The sequence below is a fragment of the Sprattus sprattus genome (genome assembly GCF_963457725.1).
Source record: "Sprattus sprattus genome assembly, chromosome: 4".
NCBI lineage: Eukaryota > Metazoa > Chordata > Actinopteri > Clupeiformes > Clupeidae > Sprattus > Sprattus sprattus.
The window spans coordinates 34,075,125-34,095,932 of record NC_137923.1 but is presented as its reverse complement, the minus strand read 5'-3'; the positions used below and the strand labels follow the sequence as shown (position 1 = coordinate 34,095,932).

At 46.9% G+C, this 20,808-nt stretch overlaps 1 protein-coding gene across 2 annotated transcripts in view; it reads right to left on the bottom strand.

Moving 5' to 3' along the window:
* chd7 (chromodomain helicase DNA binding protein 7) overlaps positions 1-20,808 on the bottom strand; it is a 50,746-nt gene that overhangs the window by 26,620 nt on the left and 3,318 nt on the right. For both annotated transcript variants that reach the window (XM_080837258.1, XM_080837259.1), the window contains exons 2-5: positions 11,196-13,243; positions 8,519-8,871; positions 442-583; positions 22-153 (exon numbers count right to left, since the gene is read on the bottom strand). In XM_080837258.1, the coding sequence (XP_080693384.1) occupies positions 22-153; positions 442-583; positions 8,519-8,871; positions 11,196-13,058 (2,490 nt within the window). In that variant the 5' untranslated portion in view covers positions 13,059-13,243. The remainder of the gene's footprint in view (positions 1-21; positions 154-441; positions 584-8,518; positions 8,872-11,195; positions 13,244-20,808) is intronic.

The following is a 20,808-nucleotide window of genomic DNA, read 5'->3' as shown; positions in this document are numbered from 1 at the left end:
TTGGCCTGTGTTGCTACCCACCTGCTGTTCAGAGGCGTTGGAAGGGGACTTGGGTCCGTTGGAGTTGTCACCATCATCGTCGTCATCAGAGATCTTGAACTCCAGGTCCTCTGTATACCGTTTCCTCTTTACCTGTCGGCTGGATCGTCTCTTCTGCAATCAAAATTCACCCATGCGTCACGTCAGGTCATGTCACAATACCTCATAGCCTGCACAACAGTATTGCCTACAGGTACATCCATAAACCCATTCTACAGAGAGGGGGGGGGAAGGGGGGGCTTGTGAAACTAGGTCATCTGAATATGTATATTATTAGTGCCTTTGCCTATCTAACTATGAACATATGCTGGACACTGGATAGTGAAGGAATAATTTCTTTTCAATGGAACAGATCTATCTTGAGATTTTTTGGGTTTCTGTTCTCAAGGGGAAAAGGGTTACCTGAACACCGTCATCCTCTTCCTCCTCCTCCTCTGGAGAGGGAGGTGGTGTCTTCTCCGTGTCAGAGGTGACAGATGGCTCCCTCTTCCGCTTGGCCTCCTTCTTACTGCCTGCACCACTGTCAGAATCAGACTTCTTCGTGCTGAGAAAAAGAGTGTGTGTGTGTGTGTGTGAGTGAGAGTGAGAGAAAGAAAGGAGAGGGAACAGAAAGAGAGGAACATTTGAAGGCAACTGTACATCTCAAGGCAAAACAAAACAGTGCTTTCTAGACAAACAGGCAGGCCTTTTCAAAGAGAACTGGAGTTGGAGGAGGATCAGAAACAATAAAAATAAAATGCAAGTCAAAACATCATATTCCATCTTCTCCCTCAAAAATAAATAAAATGTAGCTAGAAATGGTCAGAGTAGTAAACCCTAGCAGAGTAGGTAGAGTAGTTAACCCTATTAAGAGTATTACCTAAACAGTGAGGGAGGTGAGTATGTGTAAATACGTGAGGCATGGGGGAGCTAGAGAAGCCAGAGCCAGAGCCGACTCCTGTTCCAGTGCAGTGTGGCTCCTGCTCTCGCTGCCACAGCTTCCACAATGCCCTGGAGGCTGTGGTGCAGCTCGCTCTGGGGGCCCCCTTGCCTTTCATTCGCACGCCAAGAGCAATCAAATCGCCCTGGTAACTGGCGCTCACGTGACCTGCACCTGTTCCTCTGGCTGGACGCCACTGGCTAAAGCCATCTGCTTGCCTCTGTCAGTTACTCTCTCTCCCTCTCTCTCTCTCCCCCTCTTCTGCTCTAGCACTTCTCCTCAAAGCACCTGCACTGCCTCAGTGTCTGTGGGCCAAGACTGCCAAGGAACGTGCCAAAGGAGCCAAAAACAGGGAGAAAGGGGGGAGAAAAAAAACATACAAAGGACAAGGGAGAAGAGGAGGGAGAAAAGCGAGGACAGGAAGAGTGCTGCTGGGCGGGAGGAGGGAGGTGGAAGAGGAGGGAGGAGGCTGACAGAGCTGTGGTCTCCCATGGCTGACCTTTCTGAAGCACAGAGGGCAGGGCTCTGGTTCAGAGACTCTACACAGAGACAGAGACAGAGACAGAGACCCACAAACACATACAAACAAACACATTGCCAAACTTGTCAAAAGGCCAAGCTTCTTTTGAGTAGCCCCTGCTGATACAGCACCCTTCCCCCATGTGCGTGATGAAAGAGTGCGCAGGCAGGAGAGGGAAAAATGGAGGGGGTTTGGAGTGGCTGTAGCTGAGTAAAAGGAGAAGATGCGTATTCTTCCTTGTTGGAGCAGAGGAGAGCAGAGCAGAAGAGATCCACAGGGCGTACGGAGGGCAGGGAGAGACCTGCTGCTCCAGCTCCATGACACTCAGAGGCCAAGAGGGGGGTTAATGGGACACCTGCCTTCATCAGCAAGATGACTCATCGTCCACTGGATCCCCCCACCCACCCACCATTGTGTGTTCTTCCTCAGCCCAACAGCAGATGCTCACACACATGCCTGTTTCCCCACAACAGTGTACTTGATGCTGCCACGCTTACAAATAAGTGCAAGCTTAACAGACACACAACTGCTCCAGCATGCAACAGCTCATGTGTACTTCAGCTCTCCACAACCTAGAGACATCTCATGAACACCAGCCCTGCATTCTAATATACCTACATCACATGGGAAAGGGAACAAAATAAAACCCACTTGCAGTCAGACGTCAGATTCGTCAGTTAGACGTCAGACTGGTCAGTTAGATGCAACACTGGTCGGTTAAATGTCAGACTGGTCAGATAGAGGTCAGACTGGTCAGTAAGATGTCAGACTCGTCAGTTAGATGTCAGACTGGTCAGTTAGATGCAACACTAGGGCCTTATACATGTGCCACTGAGATCAGATCAGTTTATCGTATCGTATTCGCGTGTAGGTGTGAAGATTTTCAAGGGAAACGGCTCTTGTCGTTACCTGTATACATGTGCAAAATGTGAAGCTGTTACATTGCCTCGCAAAGACCACGGAGATGTGCTCCCACCTGGTTTGTTTACTAACAACATCAACGTGGATCCGCATCGGGCACAGGCAGTGTAGTGGCTTAAAGTTCCCTTCTTTCTATCAGCATATAGTTCTTAATATTTTCTTTGAATAACCACTCTCGGATGGAAAGAAAACGAGTCTACGCGTGGATGTGTTTCAACAACGGTAGAAAACTGTGTTTGCTCCGTCTTTTACTGGACTCATAATTATATGACAGTGGTATTAGTTACAGTTGAGATACCCGAAATAACTTGCATGCGCAGCAATCCTGAGACGTGATTTTTAGTTTGCACATGAATACTAACGTCTTCTTTGATCCCAGGAAATTTGAGCACATAACCCATCTCCCTTACGGAGATATTGGCGAAAGTTGTTTAACCTACTTCATTGCAAACGTCTAGTTTTTCAAACGTTTCAAATTTTTGTGCAGTAGTGAATAGAGTCTCAGTCTACTACACCATACATAGCATATCATGTTTGTAGAAAATGATTAAGGTGCAACAAATGCCAATAAGCATATTTAAATTAAATGATTCACATTGCAAGCAAAATGGTGCGGCTGGAGCACAGGGAGGGACAACGGTGACGCAGTTTGGATGTAGCGACAAACATTTATGTGCTGTAACAAACAGTGTTAACCAGTATGTGAGTAACGTGGCTTTTATTAAAAACATAGCGTGTGTAATGTGTAGCTATTTCATTCCGTTTATTAACCTTTCCGGCTGTCTTTATTACTAGCCAGCAGCAGACGTAAAGGAAAGGGAGCATTTTACTCCCCGGCAATCTCTCTACAAACTTCCATATAGACGCGGGATCAGCAGAGGAAAATCTACTTTCCTTTTGGGAGAAACCAGGCCAGTCGTTCCCACGACTACAGCACCTTGTAAAACGAATTATATGCGTTCCAGCAACAGGTGCTGCGAGTGAGCGCTCCTTCAGTGCAGCAGGGCGCGTTATAGAAGCCAGGCGCTCTCGCCTGAATCCTGACACTGTAGATGCTATTTTATTCCTGCATAGTGCTAAGACAAATTCTAAATAGAACGAAGGTTAGGCATATCAGCAGAGGTATATTTTGGTTACATTAGGATGGCTACGTTTATAGCTTGCGTTTTGGGCGCACCACAATGCCAAGAAGTTTGTCGCGACTGTAATGGCATATTTCATTGTGGGGGTGATTGATAGCTTAAGGCTTACGAGACACGGTGTTTTCCGATGTTTTACTGAGTCCTCTCTGTCTCTGTCTCTATCACACACACACACACACACACACACTAACGGAAGCAAAAAAGGTTTAAATTAAGTGACATCCCTCAAATGTCGCGTCTCCCGCAAACCTGCAAGCTATGAGTCAGCTGTCAGTATTGGAAGAAGCCTTAACGTCTCGAAGATGAAACTTCCTGGGTTATTTTGTTTCCTTAGGCTATTAGTTATATTTTAAAACAGCCAGTCACATTGTAGCCTACCACTCATGGAATAAGGAATTTCAAAGAGATGATGGAGTGAACTTTCTAGCCTCTAACTTTCTAGCCTCCTGTCACCGTCTCCCCCCAGTCACGCACGGCCTCCCCATGACACATCGGCCTGATTTGACACGCCCTTTTCTAAGCCGAACGATCATGGTAAACCACCTCTCTCGAAAGCTTCAGACGATCGGTGGAAAAACTAACGGTTTACATCTAGACCCCTTATACATGAGGCAATTGTAACACGCTCACGAGTTTCTATCGTGGTAGAAGCGATGTAACAGCTTTACATTGACGCATGTATAAAGGGCTACTGTCTGCTCCTCACATTTCAGAAGTAGTGGAACGCCATGCAAGATATAAGACAGCTCATCAATTCTCATCCCTTTCCCTTCCAGCACTGATACAACTCAGGACTGTAAAACTAGAGTTTTATTGAATTTGAAACAGCTAAATATGACAGTTGTCACTTCAATGAATAAAAAGCAGATGAAACCCAAAGGAGGAAGGAATGACTGCTCCGAGTTCAACATGACAAAACAACAAAACAGAAGATTGGTGGTGGGTTGGTGTTTTTTGCGAGCATGCTTGAGGTTTGCTCCAGCCAGAGAAATGGACAAGTTAACCATATCCTCACATGCAATCATGTCATCAAACCTTGCATCTGAGAGGAAGGTCCACACGCTGGAATCCCCAGCCCAACAATCTCACCTCCCACATTTCTTTAAGCCCTAGGTGATATGGAAGCATGTGTCTGACTTCATATTTTTCTGTACAATTCCCCAAATTGTTGTTCATTTTCTATACTATACAGCGCTGAACTAGGCTAATTAAAGTGTTGCCTGATAAAAGGCAACTTATCTGTTCAGCCCATTGTAGTAAAGATTCAGTATTCAGCTTTCAGTAGCTTATATTTGTACAACCTTTGTTTTGGACACATCCCACTTCCACTCACCTCCTCATTCTTAAACATTGAGGAGCACTTCATCACTACTGGGGTTATCAAGAATGAAGAATAAGGCGCAACACCTAATTCATACCCAAATGAAAACATTGAGAAAGCATGTAAAACACAGTGAATGGGGTGGGGGTTCACTGAGGCTCTCTCCACCCTGACATGTTCACACTTGACAGGTAGGCCTATGATTCTCTGATAATATGCATCTTACTGTGTTCGTTACCTGTTGCTCCTTGGTGACATATCAATATTGACTGCAAACTGTGCAGAAAGCATGGTGGGGAAGTCTGAAAAGAACGGAGGCATGGCCATCTTTCCCGGTTACTATCACTGATTTTTTGCGATTTTGTATTTTATCCAGTGGTTCTGCCATGGCAGCTTACTACAAGAGTTTGAAATTAGTAATATCAAAACACCTTGAAAGCGTAACGTCAAACTATTTGTAACACAGCCAAGGCACTTAGATATATTTACCATTTTAAATCGATGGCGAACATGAAGACCACATGGTTAACATCGTTGGGCTAAATAAAAAAAGACGTCTTATCTCTGCATTACTCGTTAGTTTACAGCGGTTGATTCTACTGACTGCAGCAGAGTAACCTAGCTAGTACTCTCTGATTTTGATGTTCATTCAGGGGATAGTAACGATAGTAACGGCAGGGGGTCTGTGATTGGCCAAACTCATCTTCTGCTTCTTGCTCTGCTGCCTATGTACGCATTGGCAGCACGACAGACAGATTTTGAAGTTTGAACCCATTGAAAACCGGCAATGCATTATTGAGCATTGTCCGTACTAAAAAAAAAAATGTTTTTTTATAAAAAAAAAATCTTCTGTTATGCGTACTTTTAGAGTGCCAGTGTACTTTGATGTCAAAATGCGTGCCAGGTACGCAAAATCTGAGTCAGATGGGCCACTTAGGCCTGCTGTCTGTACACAACATGTAGACACACTTTGGCCTGCTGTCTGTACACAACACAGACACACTTTGGCCTGCTGTCTGTACACAACACATCGACACACTTTGGCCTACTGTCTGTACACAACATGTAGACAAACGAGCAAGGTCAGGAGTAGGGGACTGAGAAACCCAAAGACCAACACAACTTCACTCAAATCTTAAGGGAGGGGAACAACTCTTTTTTTTTTTTTTCAATCACAATCCAATAGTTTGGGCATGTATGAAGAACCTGCCAGTAGGTAAGTTGGCCAGCCAGCACCCTTCATCGATCAACAGCGAGCATGTATGCACCTCCTTCTGCCTAACTGAACTCATTTGATTGTTGAACCAGCCTTGTGACCGCACTGCCATTAGTTGCCATTTTGAATTGCAAGACCCCACCCCCAACACGGTCACCCCTCCCCCTCCGATGACCCAGAGCTGTGGGCATTGCAGATGCAGCGCTCAGCACTCTGGCCCTGCCCTCTTCCTCTGGAGAGAGGACAGCAGAGGAGCGACGAGGTGGAAGACTGGGAGGGAAAGAGCAAAAAGCAAGTGTGTGTGTGTGTGTGTGTGTGTGTGTGTGTGTGTGTTGGAGGGGGGGGGGGGGGGGTGACACATTCCTTAGGAAGATCATGTTACTTCAGCCACAGAGGGAGGGAAAAGGGAAAAAAAGAAGGGTGAAGGCAAAGGCCTACACCAATCTCATCATTCCATACTTCCCAATAGTCTCTGTTAGACACTTTAGATGAGCAACTCAAAATATCTGAAGAAGAATGGCCAGTTCACATCAAATTGCACTCTGCAATTCTTAAATGTCAAATGAGCAATGCCTGTGAATTATATTTTCTAATAATTTACCTTTATACAGACTAACAATCTTCGGCATTTCTGTCTAAAAATGCTTTGTTTAAAAGCATGCCTGGGTACCCTGAGGTGCGCTAGAGAACACCAAACGGGCTAGAAAGCGTACTCCATACGATCGAACATAGCTCAAGCTCGACGACGCACCAAACGGGCTAAAAAGCGTACTCCATACGATCAAACATAGCTCCAGCTTGGTGAAGCGCAAAAACACATGACCGCAAGGGCCTCCACCACACACACAATGGTGCTCCATCTACAGCAGTGTTGGTCAGGAAACACTGAGTGACCATGCGACTGTCTTAGCAGTGAATGTGGAGACTGGCTAAAAAGCGGGGTAGGTTAGTGTTCACTGGAAGTGGCCTCGGTTGGCGTGTCACTGCATTCAGGGTCTCTAGAATATTTCTATAGGACACACACACACACACACACACACACCAATCAAATAGGTGCAGATCTAATTAAAAGAAACAGCCAAGAAATATTGAATTCTTCTTAAATAACGTAGCTCACTAAACAGGTGTTGATTTGGAGGAATGCTATGGGTCAGTGTCTTGTTGTGGGATGAACCTGGCTCCAGTCAAGTGCTCTTCACAGGGGATGGCATGGTGATGGAGCTGTGCTAAAATGGAAGTATAGACTTCTACATACCTCCTCAGCACTAAAGTAGCCCCAGATCATCAGATTGCCTGTACTTTGCTTGGGAGGTGGTGTCAAGCACATCAGAACCCCTTCGGTTAAGATCTTAAAACAATAATAGCTTGATGCGTTTCTGAAGAAAGTCCTTTCATTCGACCATTTCTAAACCATCATCAAATGTACAAGTTCTGATGCTTCAGACACTCAACTAGCCCAAACATGGCTGCTTGTTCTGCTTCTTTATAAAGCAACAGTTCCCCCACTGCAAAAAACATGCGTGCAAAAGGGTTTACTAAAGATGAATTAGCCTTCTTAACATAAAAGGGTTTACTAAAGATGAATAAGCCTTATTCACATAAAAGGGTTTACATAAGATAAACTAGCCTTCTTAACATAAAAGGGTTTACTAAAGAGGAAAAAGCCTTCCTAACATAATTAGAGTAGCTAACACATTGTGCCATTAAAACCCAGAAGTGACTGACAGACTTTCTACACCTATCCCATTGAACAGCAGCCACTTCAGTGTCATTTCCAGCATGATTTTTCTGATCACTTTGAGGACATTTCTCTGTTTTCAAACATTCTCAATCCTGTGCCGAATCATCGCTCACCATGATCAATACGTTTGGGAAATATAGTTTGGCAGTTCATTCCAAGTTCAAGCAATCTCACTAAGGTGGTGCCCAGCTAACTTTCTAACCACAGCACAGCTGGTCCTGATAAAAAAAAAATACATATTTTGGGCAATATCTTTGGCAATGTTGTGCTGAAAAACATTTTCACAGCATTTCTGTCCTGTACCACGATCTGTTTGGTAAATAACTTGGTAGGCTGGTGAAAACAGGTGTGTTTATCTTTGCATCACAAGACCAAAGAAAACATAATGTGCAATTCAATATGGATTCCAGCTCAATCTCCAAAATGGCCTACATTTAACAGACAAACCAAGACAAATTATGTGTCTGGGAACATCTAGACATTTTATCGTTAGAAGACTCGATGGCTAGCCTGTTTTTGGTAATACATCTAGATTAAACATTTGCTGAAATTTAAAAACATCTAGCTTGTGATTATGAAAATTCCTTAAGGGAAATTACATAAAATAAACTGTCAACCACTTTCTTGATTTAAGGACAACTCTGTATATCCTTGTAAACAGACCCATGGCTACATTGAGTAAAGCAAAGCTGCCCATACCTTGGCTTCTTGGAGCTCTTGGCTTTCGGGGTGCTGGTGGCCTTTGCCCTCTTCTCCTTGGGCTCCTTGGGCTCTTTGGGTGTTTTGGGAGTCTTGGGCTCCTTGGGTTCCTTCTCCTTTGGTTTCTTCTTGCTCTTCTTCTGTGCAGGGGGGGTCACCACAGCCTCTGGGTCCTTCTCCACACCGTCCTCCGCCTCACTCACCTTGGCTTTCTTCTTCTTTTTCTTTTTTGGCTTCTGGTTGCTCTCCATCTGCTGCTGGTCACAGTTGGTTGGTTGAGGGCTGGGGCCGCAGGCAGAGGTGGGCGGCCCGCTGCCTGTGCTCCCCTCGACTGGAGGCTCTGATGGGGAATGCTAGCAGGGAAACAGAGACAGCCATAAACACAAGAGGACGGAGCAGACAACTGCATACATGACTATTGGAAGTCTATTATGGTTCTCTGGTTAACATGGGTCATAGTAAATGATTTTCGGACTACAGGCGTATGTCACACCTACATATGGAGAGAAATACCCACATTCAAGGACAAGCTCACAATGCCTTGTATAGCATACAGCAGAAAGACTACTACTCACACTGTGCTCTTACACACAGCGCTGTAGAAAACCCCTTTCAACTTTGCCCAACCGCCATGGCCATACCACACACACGATTTCCTTCCCACCCACTCTTCCCTCTTTCCTTTCATTCATCCTTCCTTCCTTCCTTCCTTGAACAGGAAACCTACAGGCAACCGACTGGAGGATCCAGCTGACCTGATGGGCCTTAGGCATTAGGACACTAAGAAATGAAATCTTTACTTTAAAAGGGAGTACTAGGGGGGAGGTTTACATCAGCACATTTAGAGCAATATGCTACAACTCTTTGAAGGCCAACACGTCTTAAACATCATCACCTCAGAACCCTGTCAAGGACACTGAAGATGTGAAATCAGAAAGAGTGGAAGCATGCGTGCTTTCTTTGATGAGCAACAAAAGAGAAAACGTCAGTCTAGTGGTTAAATGCAAATTTCCTGTAAACACACACCAAGAAACGGCGTGCGGTGTGCATGCCAAACAATGGCAAGGTCACAAAACACAGAGTGGTTGAGCCATCAGAGCAGCTGGAGCAGGGGAGCTGGTGGGACGCTTTAATGGATACATGTCTGCTCCCTTGCCAAGCCTCCCCAATAATCAATGGCATGAATGACAATGGGGCCTATCACACATGCTCTCTGCATCACTAATTCGAGAGCAGCAGTGCAGAATACAATACGCTTGATATAAGGTTTCATCTCTGGGTGACGGGGGCCGAGAGGGGGATGGGGCAGTTCATCTAGCAGGCAAAGGGCTCACTCACTAGGCCAAATACTCCCTTTAAGGAGACCCTGTCTCTTTCCAAACACCACACTCAACTTCTTTACTTCTGGGTTCTGAGCACTTCAGAGTGAACAGTGGCATTATTTGATCAAAGCGAGAGATCACATTTACTGATGCAAATGTTCAGTGGAATCTACCTCAGCTACCTCTAGTGAAGTGAGGCCAGGCCTGAAGACACTGGTGTGTATATCTACTGGTGCTCTGACAGGAGGGATCCCGAGAAGCTTGGAAGTCGGTGGTAGGGAATGAAAATGAGATAGATGAATCTACACACGTACACCACCAGAAGCACAGGGAGGCAATTTTAAATCATCCTACTACCTGAGCAATTGTAAATAAAGGGGAAAATGTGTGACTCCCGATAGAGCCTTAAGGTTATGGGTTCAGTTTAGCGCAAGATCAGCTGTCGCTGTATTTAGTTCCACAACACCTAGGCCTTTTCTATATAGCTCTAAATCAAATTAATCTAATAATCTTCCATGTCAGCCACCAACCTTTACTAGTTTTGAACTGCATAGTCAGGGCCCTTTACTGATGGGGAGGTACTAGTGGAACTAATGAGACACAGAGATGGCCTCTCTGTGGTGGATGTGCACGCAGGGATAAGAGCCACCATTGTATCAGAATGGGTCACCAGAGAAAGAGGCTGGCTTTCAGTCCAAAACAAGCTAATGGCATCAGGAGCACGTGACATGCATGAGAGCAGCAGGGACACCGACTCCACACCGCTCTCCTCCCTACAGGACACATCCTGCTCCACACCACTCACTCACGCATGAGTCCTCAGAGACAGGCCACACACACACACACACACACACACACACACACACACGACACACACGACACACACACACACACGACAGAGCATAAGAGCTAAGGGGGGAATGGAGAGACTGGGGAGAGGGAAATGGCAGCGAGAGAAGGGAAAGAGGGTGGAGAGAGAGAGAGAGAGAGCAGAGGGTGAGAGGGAGGGGAGAGAGAGGACGGAAGGGGAGCAGACAGAGGAGGAGAGATATGCTTAGAGCAGGAAGGGAGTATTTCCCCTTCAGAGAGCGGGGGCAGGGGAGGGGGAGGGGGGAGGGTTAGAAGATTAGCACTGTGGCGCCTGGATCTTAGGGAGGGCCAGGATACGCGCTAAATAGGAAACAAACAGCTGTAAAAAACCACTCCCACCCACACACTCACACACTCTAAACAACTGCACACAGCCTGGGAAACGCTTCAATCTGTCCTACACAAACACTCAGCTCCCACCACACACAACAGTGATGTCCACCAGTATGTGGGTGGTTCATATCCATGTCTGCGTGAGCACCCACCTGCATAAGAGGCACTTTCTGGCTGGGTGGAGTTGACTGGTGTGGTGGCGCCCAAGGCTGCTGTGAAGGAGGAGACTTCTGATGGATGGCAGCCAGGTGTGTCTGTTGGGGCGGGGGCGGGGGCAGGGACAGGGCAGCAGAAGGGGGGCACACCTGCTGCATCTGCTGCTGGAAAGGCATTGAAGGTGACTGCAGCTGTGGCCCCACTCGCTGGGGCTGCTGAGGATGCAGTCTCTGGTCTGGTGGCCCCTGCTGTGGCGGCAGCTCATGGCTAGGGTTGGGGGTTCGGCCCTGGGCTCTGTGGTTGGGTGACAGAGAGCTGTACACCTGTGTGGGAAGCTGCTGCTGCTGCTGCTGGGGGTGGGGCATCTGCTGGACCCTCTGGGCTAGCGGCATGTTGCCTGCTGCACTCTGGGTAACACCAGGGTACCCACCGGCAGCACCCATGTCTGGGCCCAGGCCTGCACTGGGGGGGTGACTGTGCTGAGGGGGAGGGGGGGTGCCAGCAGGAGTGCTCAAGTTCCTCATGGGTGACATGGAGGGGGGCGAACCGTAGGATCCCTGAGGTGGAGGCAAATGCTGTTGCTGTTGCTTCTGCTGCGGCTGGAGCTTCTGCTGGGCAGCAGTTGAGTTCTGGCCCGGGTGCATAGGCTGAGCGTTCATTTGGTTCATCTGGTGGATCGCAGGCTGCTGCTGCTGGTGCATTGGTCCCTGTTGGGGCCCGCCTGTAGGCGGGTATCTGGGCTGCTGGGGTGGGGGGCCACCCTGGCTGGTGTAGCTGCTGCTGGTGTTAAGGCTCATGCTAGGACTCATCCCTGAAGGGTTGGCTAATCCCTGATTAAGGTTGCCGTATGGAGGGTAGGGAGGGTACTGTCCTGAGCTGGTTCCAGTGTTTGGAGTCACAGGCTGGGTGTGCATGTTGTAGCCCATGCTGGGGAGGGCTCTTCCAGGGATCACCTGCTGTTGCTGCTGTGGCGGCGGCTGCTGCTGCTGCTGCCGTGAGGGACTGGGTGGGTACTGAGCGTTGTGAGCACTGGGTACAGTGTCAGGCCGATGCCCAGCCTGGTTGGGTCGGTGGAGGAACTGCTGGGGGGCCTGTGGGTGCCTCTGGGGCTGCTGCTGCGCCGGGTGCCTCATGGGAGGAGCCCCAGGGGGGCCCCCAATATTGGAACTCTGTTGGAGGCCAACATGGCCCATGAAATGACTGGGCTCCTGTGGCAGGCTCTGAGGAAAGTGGTTCATCCGGGGAGGAGTCTGCGTTTGGCCATGTCCAGGCATTGTGTAGTCACTGTGACCCATGTAAGGGCCCATCTGATGTCCCCCGTGGCCTTGGGGGCCAGAGGCTCCGTGTTGGGGCTGAGGTGCTTGCTGCTGCTGCTGGGACTGGAATGGGGGGCGGCCCTGCTCGGGCACCTGCACTGCTTGCGGTGGCGGACCCCAAGTGGCACCACCCCCGTCACTAAAAGCCTGGGCGCGTGCGTCACCCTGCGGGCCAGGATAGCCATGGTGCCCAGGTGGTGCGGGTCCCGTCCCAGCGGGGTGGTAGCGGGACTGAGGGGACGTCATGCCGTTGACAGGGCCGTTGGCTAACATGCGGCCACTCTGTTGCTGCTCGTACTGACTGAAATGCTCATAGTGGTGTGCTGGAGGTGGTCCCAGCTTCGCTTGGCCAGGAACGGCCTGTGAGGGCATGTGAATGTTGGAGGAGAGCGGCCCGTAAGCCTGATGATCGTGACCCATGGCTGGGCCCATAGGGTTGGCTTGGGCCTGCGCTGGGTAGCCACAGTCCCCCAGCCCCTCCAGGTCATCTGAGAACAGGTTCCCATCGTCCCCAAACAGGCTCATCATACTAGGGTCTGCCATGGTGTGCCAGGTCCCCTAGCAGCACGGCACCGGAGCCAACCCGAAGAGACGGATGTGAGGGATGACGTATGCTCACGCAGAGGTGGGTGTCCTCAAAGCCGTTAATCCGCTAACCAATCTTCAACATGTCACTCCATATTTCCTTAATTCACTCAGTGAAGTGGAAGATAGTCAGGGCACCGGACCTATAAGAGATGAAATATAAAAACATTAGCAGACAGATTCAGGAGGTAGGGAAATTCACCGTTTATAGCCATAGTCTTCATATCATTATGCCTGTGCCCTAAGTACATTACAATGGAAAAAACAAGAGTCCCTTTACACACACACACACACACACACGCACACGCACAGAGACAACACACACACACACACAAAAGTGGAGGGATAGCAAACAAGCCTGAGCCAAACTTTAATTCCCCTCCCCCATCCCAGTGCACTCCTTTTTTTTTTAAGGTCAGACAAAAGGGTTCCTCTCAGCACACAAGCACCCACCCCAAGCTCATTCATTCTTTACAGCTGGGCTGTTGGATGGTGAAAGAACAAAGGCTATCGGAACAGAGAGGAGGCCAGCAGAAGCGGTTCTAGTTAAACAGCAGCAGCTGCCAACCCAGCCAGGCAGGCAGATGTGGGAACACAAGAAGGCTGCCCACCTGCTGAAGGAAATGGAAGTATATGTGTGTGGGCCACAAGTATACATACGTGTGTCTGTGTGTATGTGTAAGAAAGTGAAAGAACAGGCACTTTAATTCATGATTTGGCTATAGCAGTGTTTGTTTGTGCCAATGCGGATGTGTGTGTGTGTGGAAGAGTCTTCTCCTCTCAGCCCCCATCTGGGAGTATGGCAGTGAATGTGTCAGCCAGGCGCCTGTAACCTGGCTGTCCCGAGAGGTGTAATCAGATGAGCTGAGCCAGGGGAATTATGGAGATGTGAGATAAAGCAGGCCTGGGGGCTGGGCCTCACTAACCACGCCTCATCTACCTCTTGTGTGTGTGTGTGTGTGTGTGTGGAGAGGGCCACGGGGACGGGGGTGGAGGACAGAGAGTGCGCATGTGGAGTGGAGAAGAGGGGGGGGGGGGGGTGAGGAATGCATCGCCTTAACTTACTTCAACACAAGCACCAACCCCTCCCCCGTCCCTCCCCCTCTCCTCTCAGGGCCCTGGACATGGCTGTTTAAACCATCCACACACACACACACACACACACACACACACACACACACACACACAAATCTCCCATTAAGCTTCCACAGCAGCCATTTTACCTTGCACTGCTCAACATTCATTCAGATTCAAACAGAGTTCAAACTGATTGTTCTTAAGAGCCACCTAAAACTCTCTCTCAACTTTCCATATCTTAATGGACAAATTAATCAGGATAACTTTCACACAATTGATGGCCACAGACAAAGCGGAATAGCCTAACAAATGTGGTGAAGTAGAATTCATTGAGTACAGGACTTGTAATGATAGGGTACCTGACAGAAGACCTCACAGGTCCCTGGTAACCTACAGTACTGTGACCAGTCGCCCATAGTAACTACTCCTATCTTTAACATGAATATATATGGATATTACCTAAAGAAACACTATTCAATACTTATGTTAAGCTTCTTTTATCAGTACACATAGCAGAACTAAGCATGCTTTACCTGGCTGCCCAGGTACCAATAATGGCACTGTGATCGATTCAAGTGGTCTCAAAACTCACCGAATGTCTAAACATTTACAATTCAGTGTGGACAACCAGATTCCATATTTCTGATGTGAAGTTCAACATTTTAGTCCTTTTGGTTGCCAGATAAGCATGGTCCATTTAAAGACAATACATACACGTGTGCCCAACCATTGGCACCCAAACTTCAAGCAATCTTAATGAATGTGTATCTGGAGGGGGAAGTTACAGTAAGGCAGGACCACACTGAAAATAACTAAGTGGCAGTGGCAACGCGCTACACAACGCTCAGACCATAATATCTCTATTAGTTTAAAGTTCCCTCTCCTTGCTAAGTGTACATTTTTGTACAACGGAGAGACACATCCTGCCCCATAAAGACTTGTACGCCTTTGAACGGTCATAGTGCCTGAAACCTTCCAAGGATGCATTAAACGGACATTGATGAGCATCATGCTAGCTCTGGAAGTTAAATCAAGTTCAACTTCAATCAACGCTCAGCTCCCTTTTGATTATGGCAACACTAGCGATGTAAACCGCTCCACTGTCAAACAATAGCAAACAATAGAAAGAATACGGCTTTTACCGCTACTAGCGCTGGTCAATGTGATCCCCACTTAGGAAAGTATGAGAAGGTCTACAACTCAAGACCCAGAGGATTCTTTTCTCACTTGAAATTTCAGAGAGAAAGAATGATTAAGCAATTACAGGTGAGTGAGAGAAAGAGTTTCCTCTGAGCTTTCTCCAGCAGACCAACCATTAATCAGAGAGGTCTGTTCCCCGGCTGTCTGAAGCACACTGCCTGCTCCTCAGCACACAGAGCAAGAGGAAGGTCATAGGAGGAGGGGAGTATTAGGAGGGCGGGCGGCTGTGCAACAGCCCAGCCAAAAGCCGCAAATTTCAATCCCTGTGATCAGATTTGGTGTCTAAGCTGCCAAGGCCTGACCGTTCACCTAATTCTCTCCACAGAGTGACAGATCTGGCAAAATACCAAGCTAGTCGGTACCGCCCACAGGAGGGACTGTGGCCGGCATGGAAAGAGGAGAGGAGAGAATGACTGAGTGCTGAGAAGAGGCTGAGGGAGAGATCTCTAGAAGTGGTGGTGTGCACAGAGAGTGTGTAGAGAATCCCCAAGGCATCTCCACCCCTGGCGTCCCCTAAGTGGCTTCCCTACACTACCTGCCCCTTTACCTATATGCACAAGTGATCACTGATACACCAGCAACAAATTAAAGCTCTTTTAGACCAACATACACACTACAACACAGGGCATCAGAGATCTTAGAGGCCCACATACAGACTACAAAACAATGCATGAGGTACTGGTTTGTCAAGTCTGCTGTTAATGGTGTCAAAGTAGTGTGACACAGGAGATTATTACCATGGCTACCACAAACCAAGATGCATGCTTATTATGAGTAAATAGAGTAGCATAGATGTTTTTGGCTAAATTGGTCAAATGTGTTAAAGAAACTCTTATAAAATGTGTCTCCTGTATACAACATGGTGCAACTAAGACCCACTAAAAGACTGATTATCCCATTGAGTTGCATTTCACTTCAATCAGATCCAAATGATGCTGTAGTTGAGCCCTATGTCAAGTGAGACACCCTCACACTCCCACTCCCAAGTGGCTGATGTCTGCCCAACTGCTACCACTGACAAGGTTCCTTGATATTAGTCAGGCAAGAGCACTTATGAGTGTACCTGTTAAACCTGCTTTCATAGCACCCATAACCAACTCCCTGAATGGGGCTTTTTGATTTGTTCAAAACAAGCAACTTTAAATGTTTTTGCCATTCCTCCTGTTGACTAGGGCAGTGCTTTCTCAACTGGTGGGTTGTAGCCTAATTCTGAATTAGTCGCAGTGTGTGGGAGTTCCCATTGAACTTGAATGACTTTTGTAGAAAAATATACAGTATCGTACAGTATCGTCTATTTTGAAATGGTAAAAGCAGAGTCTTCGCGGTTGTCATGTCTCAATCAGAAAAGGGAAGTGACATATGGCAGATGCATAGTCCCAAGTGTTGGCTGGAGCAGTGCAGTCACGTGAGCTTCCACCTAGCTACTAGTAGTTGCAGTAGCAGTACTTGGTGTCTACAGGGAGGCTTGTTGAAACCTTGTGTTAGAGTTCCGAATTCTGTTAGAAAAGTAAAACGTTTAGTTAATTACTGTAGTTATATTCCTGCGCAACGCATTTTCTTGTCATTTGTGATAAGCATGTGACTGAGATTAGCAATGTTATATGTATCCAAGGCTTGCAAATGTTCTAAATCCCAGGCATTCTTCTGATCTTAGCTCTTCTTTCTGTGTTCTTTTCAGGGCCTCTGCTGGCCATTGGGTGCTGGAAGCCTTTGGGTTGCAAGCTTTTGGGTTCCCCCAGCAGAAGCCCCATTTGGTACTGTTAGCCTTTTGGTTCCACCAGCGTAAACCCCATTTGGTACCGTTAGCCTTTGGGTTGCTAGCTTTTGGGTTCCCCCAGCAGAAGCCCCATTTGGTACTGTTAGCCTTTTGGTTCCACCAGCGTAAGCCCCATTTGGTACCGTTAGCCTTTGGGTTGCTAGCTTTTGGGTTCCCCCAGCAGAAGCCCCATTTGGTGCTGTTAGCCTTTTGGGTTCCCCCAGCGTTAGCCTGCAATGAATGTACTGTGGAATGGCACTCAAGAAACTCCTTAAGGATCTCCCATGTTCCCTGCGGCAGAGGAAACCAAAATAACATGACAGCGCTACTTAAGCGCAACTTCTGGCATGATTTACTCTCTTCTCACTAGCCTCTATAGGAAGATATTTATTACCTATTTATTTCAAGACTAATGTCAGTAACCAAGAAACCCTCAAAATTTCACCCCACTCGGACATCATGGTAGAAGCGACTAAGAAACCAAGAAACCATATCTTTCAGCTTGTCAATGAATACACATGTACTGTACTACAGTGGTGTAAAAGTGAACTACACTCCGCAACTTTAGAGAGAGCTCAGTAGCAAAAACTACCAGTTCTTGCATAATGGGAATTTAAATGCAGAACAGAAAAGGGGAATACCACCACATGGTAGGCTACATGCCGTTTCTCCTTGAGGGGAAAAAACAGCAATATAAAAAGCACTGAACAGTTTATTTTTGCACATTTACTTAGAAGGCTAGCAGAATCGAAAAATAAATGCTGTATCTCGTAATGTTAATGAAAGTTAAACTAATTTAGTTGGGACGACCCACGTGACAGATCCGAGCCAAAATTGAACAGGTTCTTCTTTGGCCCATGTTAAACCTTTTCACTAGGTTTCATTAAACAAATACATTTAAAAAAAAATTCGGGCCAGTACTTTTTGCGTAATCCTGCTGACAGGCAGCCCAACAAAAAGTAACGTACCAAAAATGTCTTTTTCGCTGTAGGTGACACCACCGCTTGCGTAGAGGAACCTTTGTCTCAAAAAGCATTAAAAAAAAAAAAAAATGTTATGCCGGTTGCTTGCCATTCCGTAGTCCCTGTGTGATGCTGCTGTAGTCTATCCACCTGACCCAACCAGAGCCTTGGCCTACACGTACCCTTCCCCACCATATCGTCATACACCCGATACTCAGTGCTAGCACATTCCTGCAAGGTAAACCATTTACACCAGATAATTTTCTGTTCCTACTCAACTTAACCTTGTAATAGCAACCCTACGAGCACACGTGGAGGAATTTACACGTGCATAGGAAACTACTTATTGATCAGCAGAAAACAGTGTTCCCAAATGTCATGTTAACCTCTAGAGCGAGATCCTGAACACACTTGTTTTAAGTGGCATCCATTAGAATATAGTATTCATAAATATGTTTTCATAAGTGTATAATTATCTGCATAAACAATTTTGGTGTTTTCGCTAGCTTCCAATGTAGTCCACTATGTGGCACTGCTATGTTCCTACAGTAGCCCCAATGGACAAACCAAAACACTGTCTCCACTGAGTTTATCCAGAAAACACTTCCTGCTCATTAAACTAGAAACAGCTTCATTTACATTTCATTCCACTTGAAAGCAAAGTAATGAAACATACAGAGTAAAGCCATTCTATGACCACATCCAGTAGCCATAAGGTCGAGTTGAGGTTACTTTATATTTCGATTTTTAATTTGGGTTCAAACTTTTTCACAACACAAAATGGTTGGCCAGCAAACATGATTCCTCTTCTGACCAGCTCCACCCAATCAAGCTGCCTCTTCAACGTCAACGACTCTAGAGCCAGTGTTGCCATGTTTCTGGAGCCCTTCATATCTACATAGGGATATCCACTAGGTTATTTTCATTTACCATAACAATAAGCTACACATTATTTGTGTTCAAATTGATGTCAACAATACAGCATTAGCACCCCGCCCATAAATCCCAAAAAGCAGCAGCATCACACTTTCCAAAAAGCAGGGGGAACCGGTCTGCAGTACCATCTGTGTGTGCACATTGTTTCCCTGCTGAAACCAAACCAATGTGGCCGTGCCAAGAGAGAAGGACATTGTGACGACACGGCAGAAAAATGACCTGAGGGGAAAGGAATATTATGATGACGGAAGAGAAAAGACCCACCAAGTGAACACTTCATGACTCCTTTTGAGTGCACTTTGCCAGTCACCGATTAACCAATCCCTTCCCATGTCCCCATTGCACATGGAGCTCCTTACCGTGCAGAAAGAGCATAGGGCAAGGCCACCTGTGGTACTGGGACTGATCTCTCAAAATGGAGGTGAACCATCACCACCCATCAGGCAGTCAAGGGGGTGGAGGCACTCAAAAAAAGGCTGTCACAAACACACACCACCAGCAGCATAACTCCTTTTATTACAAAGTAAAATCGATATTAGAAAACAAGCCTCACAAGAAGCCACATCTGAAGCTGAGCATTAATTAGATATGTGCTCCTCATTGGAGAAAAGGCCTGTGTGTTCAGGCTGTATGGTACATCACAGCACAATGAGTGAAGCACAGGATGTGAGGGCATAGGGGAGAGGTGGGGGGGGGCTGCTGTCCACTCATTCAGTTTGTGTGGGGATCTGCTTGCTTTACACGTGGCTGCCTTGCTAATGGATGGGATTTCTCCCTCCCTAGTAACTCACCAAAATGTGTGTCTGAAAACATGTGTACGTATGATGGTGGGTGAACGCTACCTTGACAGAATTGAGGCTATACTCATCAAAAAGGTCCCCCCCCCCCCCCCGCCCCCTCCCCTAGAAATGTTTAAGATTATCCCGCAAAAATAATAAAGTCACTTCAAATGACAATGTCACTCAGAGGCACTGCGATCCATCCCCAGAGCAGGGAGTGGCACAAGCCCAGGCCCAGCAGCTCCCAGACACTGGCCTGGACAAACTGGGGCTGGAGAGGAAGAGGAAGGGTCCTGACTCAGTGAAATGACCCAGAAGTGTCTAAGTGGAAGCCATGATAAGAGCTGGTCCAATACTCTAAATGCTGAAAGAAAGGTGCTTCAATGCTGTATTTTTGTATCATTTTACATAGGACAGGACTATCCTGAAATAGATACAGCCACCCTACAATTCCTTGAGGCAGCAACAACAAAACATAAACATGTCTTAGGTCAACAATATCCACTGCCACATAATAAGTTGGTGAGTATAAGTTCTACATAAATGGTAAGGTAAGACCAGTAATGGGATTTATTATAAACTTCCCTTCACACCAGCGATAGCTAGCACTTATTAACCACTTATCATTAACAAACTGAAAGTGCAACAGTTTACCAGTGGGGTGAAGATACATCTTTTGTTTTACTGTACCAACATATCTGAACAAAAGACTAGACAATAAGGTACCTATTGCACACGGTCTAAAAGGACATTCTACATTACAAACAACCGATGTTGTAGACTGAGCCAAATGTGACAAGTAAAAAAAAGATGTATTGGGCCACACATACGGTGTAGGGAGCAACAACTCCCCAATCACAGCTTATGATTTAAGGATGTTTACCCGTGCTACTCATTAATACACATCCAACTTGAAAAGAAGGGTTGAAAAAAATGGGGGAGGGGGGGTAGACCACCACACCTGAGAGCAGGGTCTCATGCTGGTGGATCAGAACATT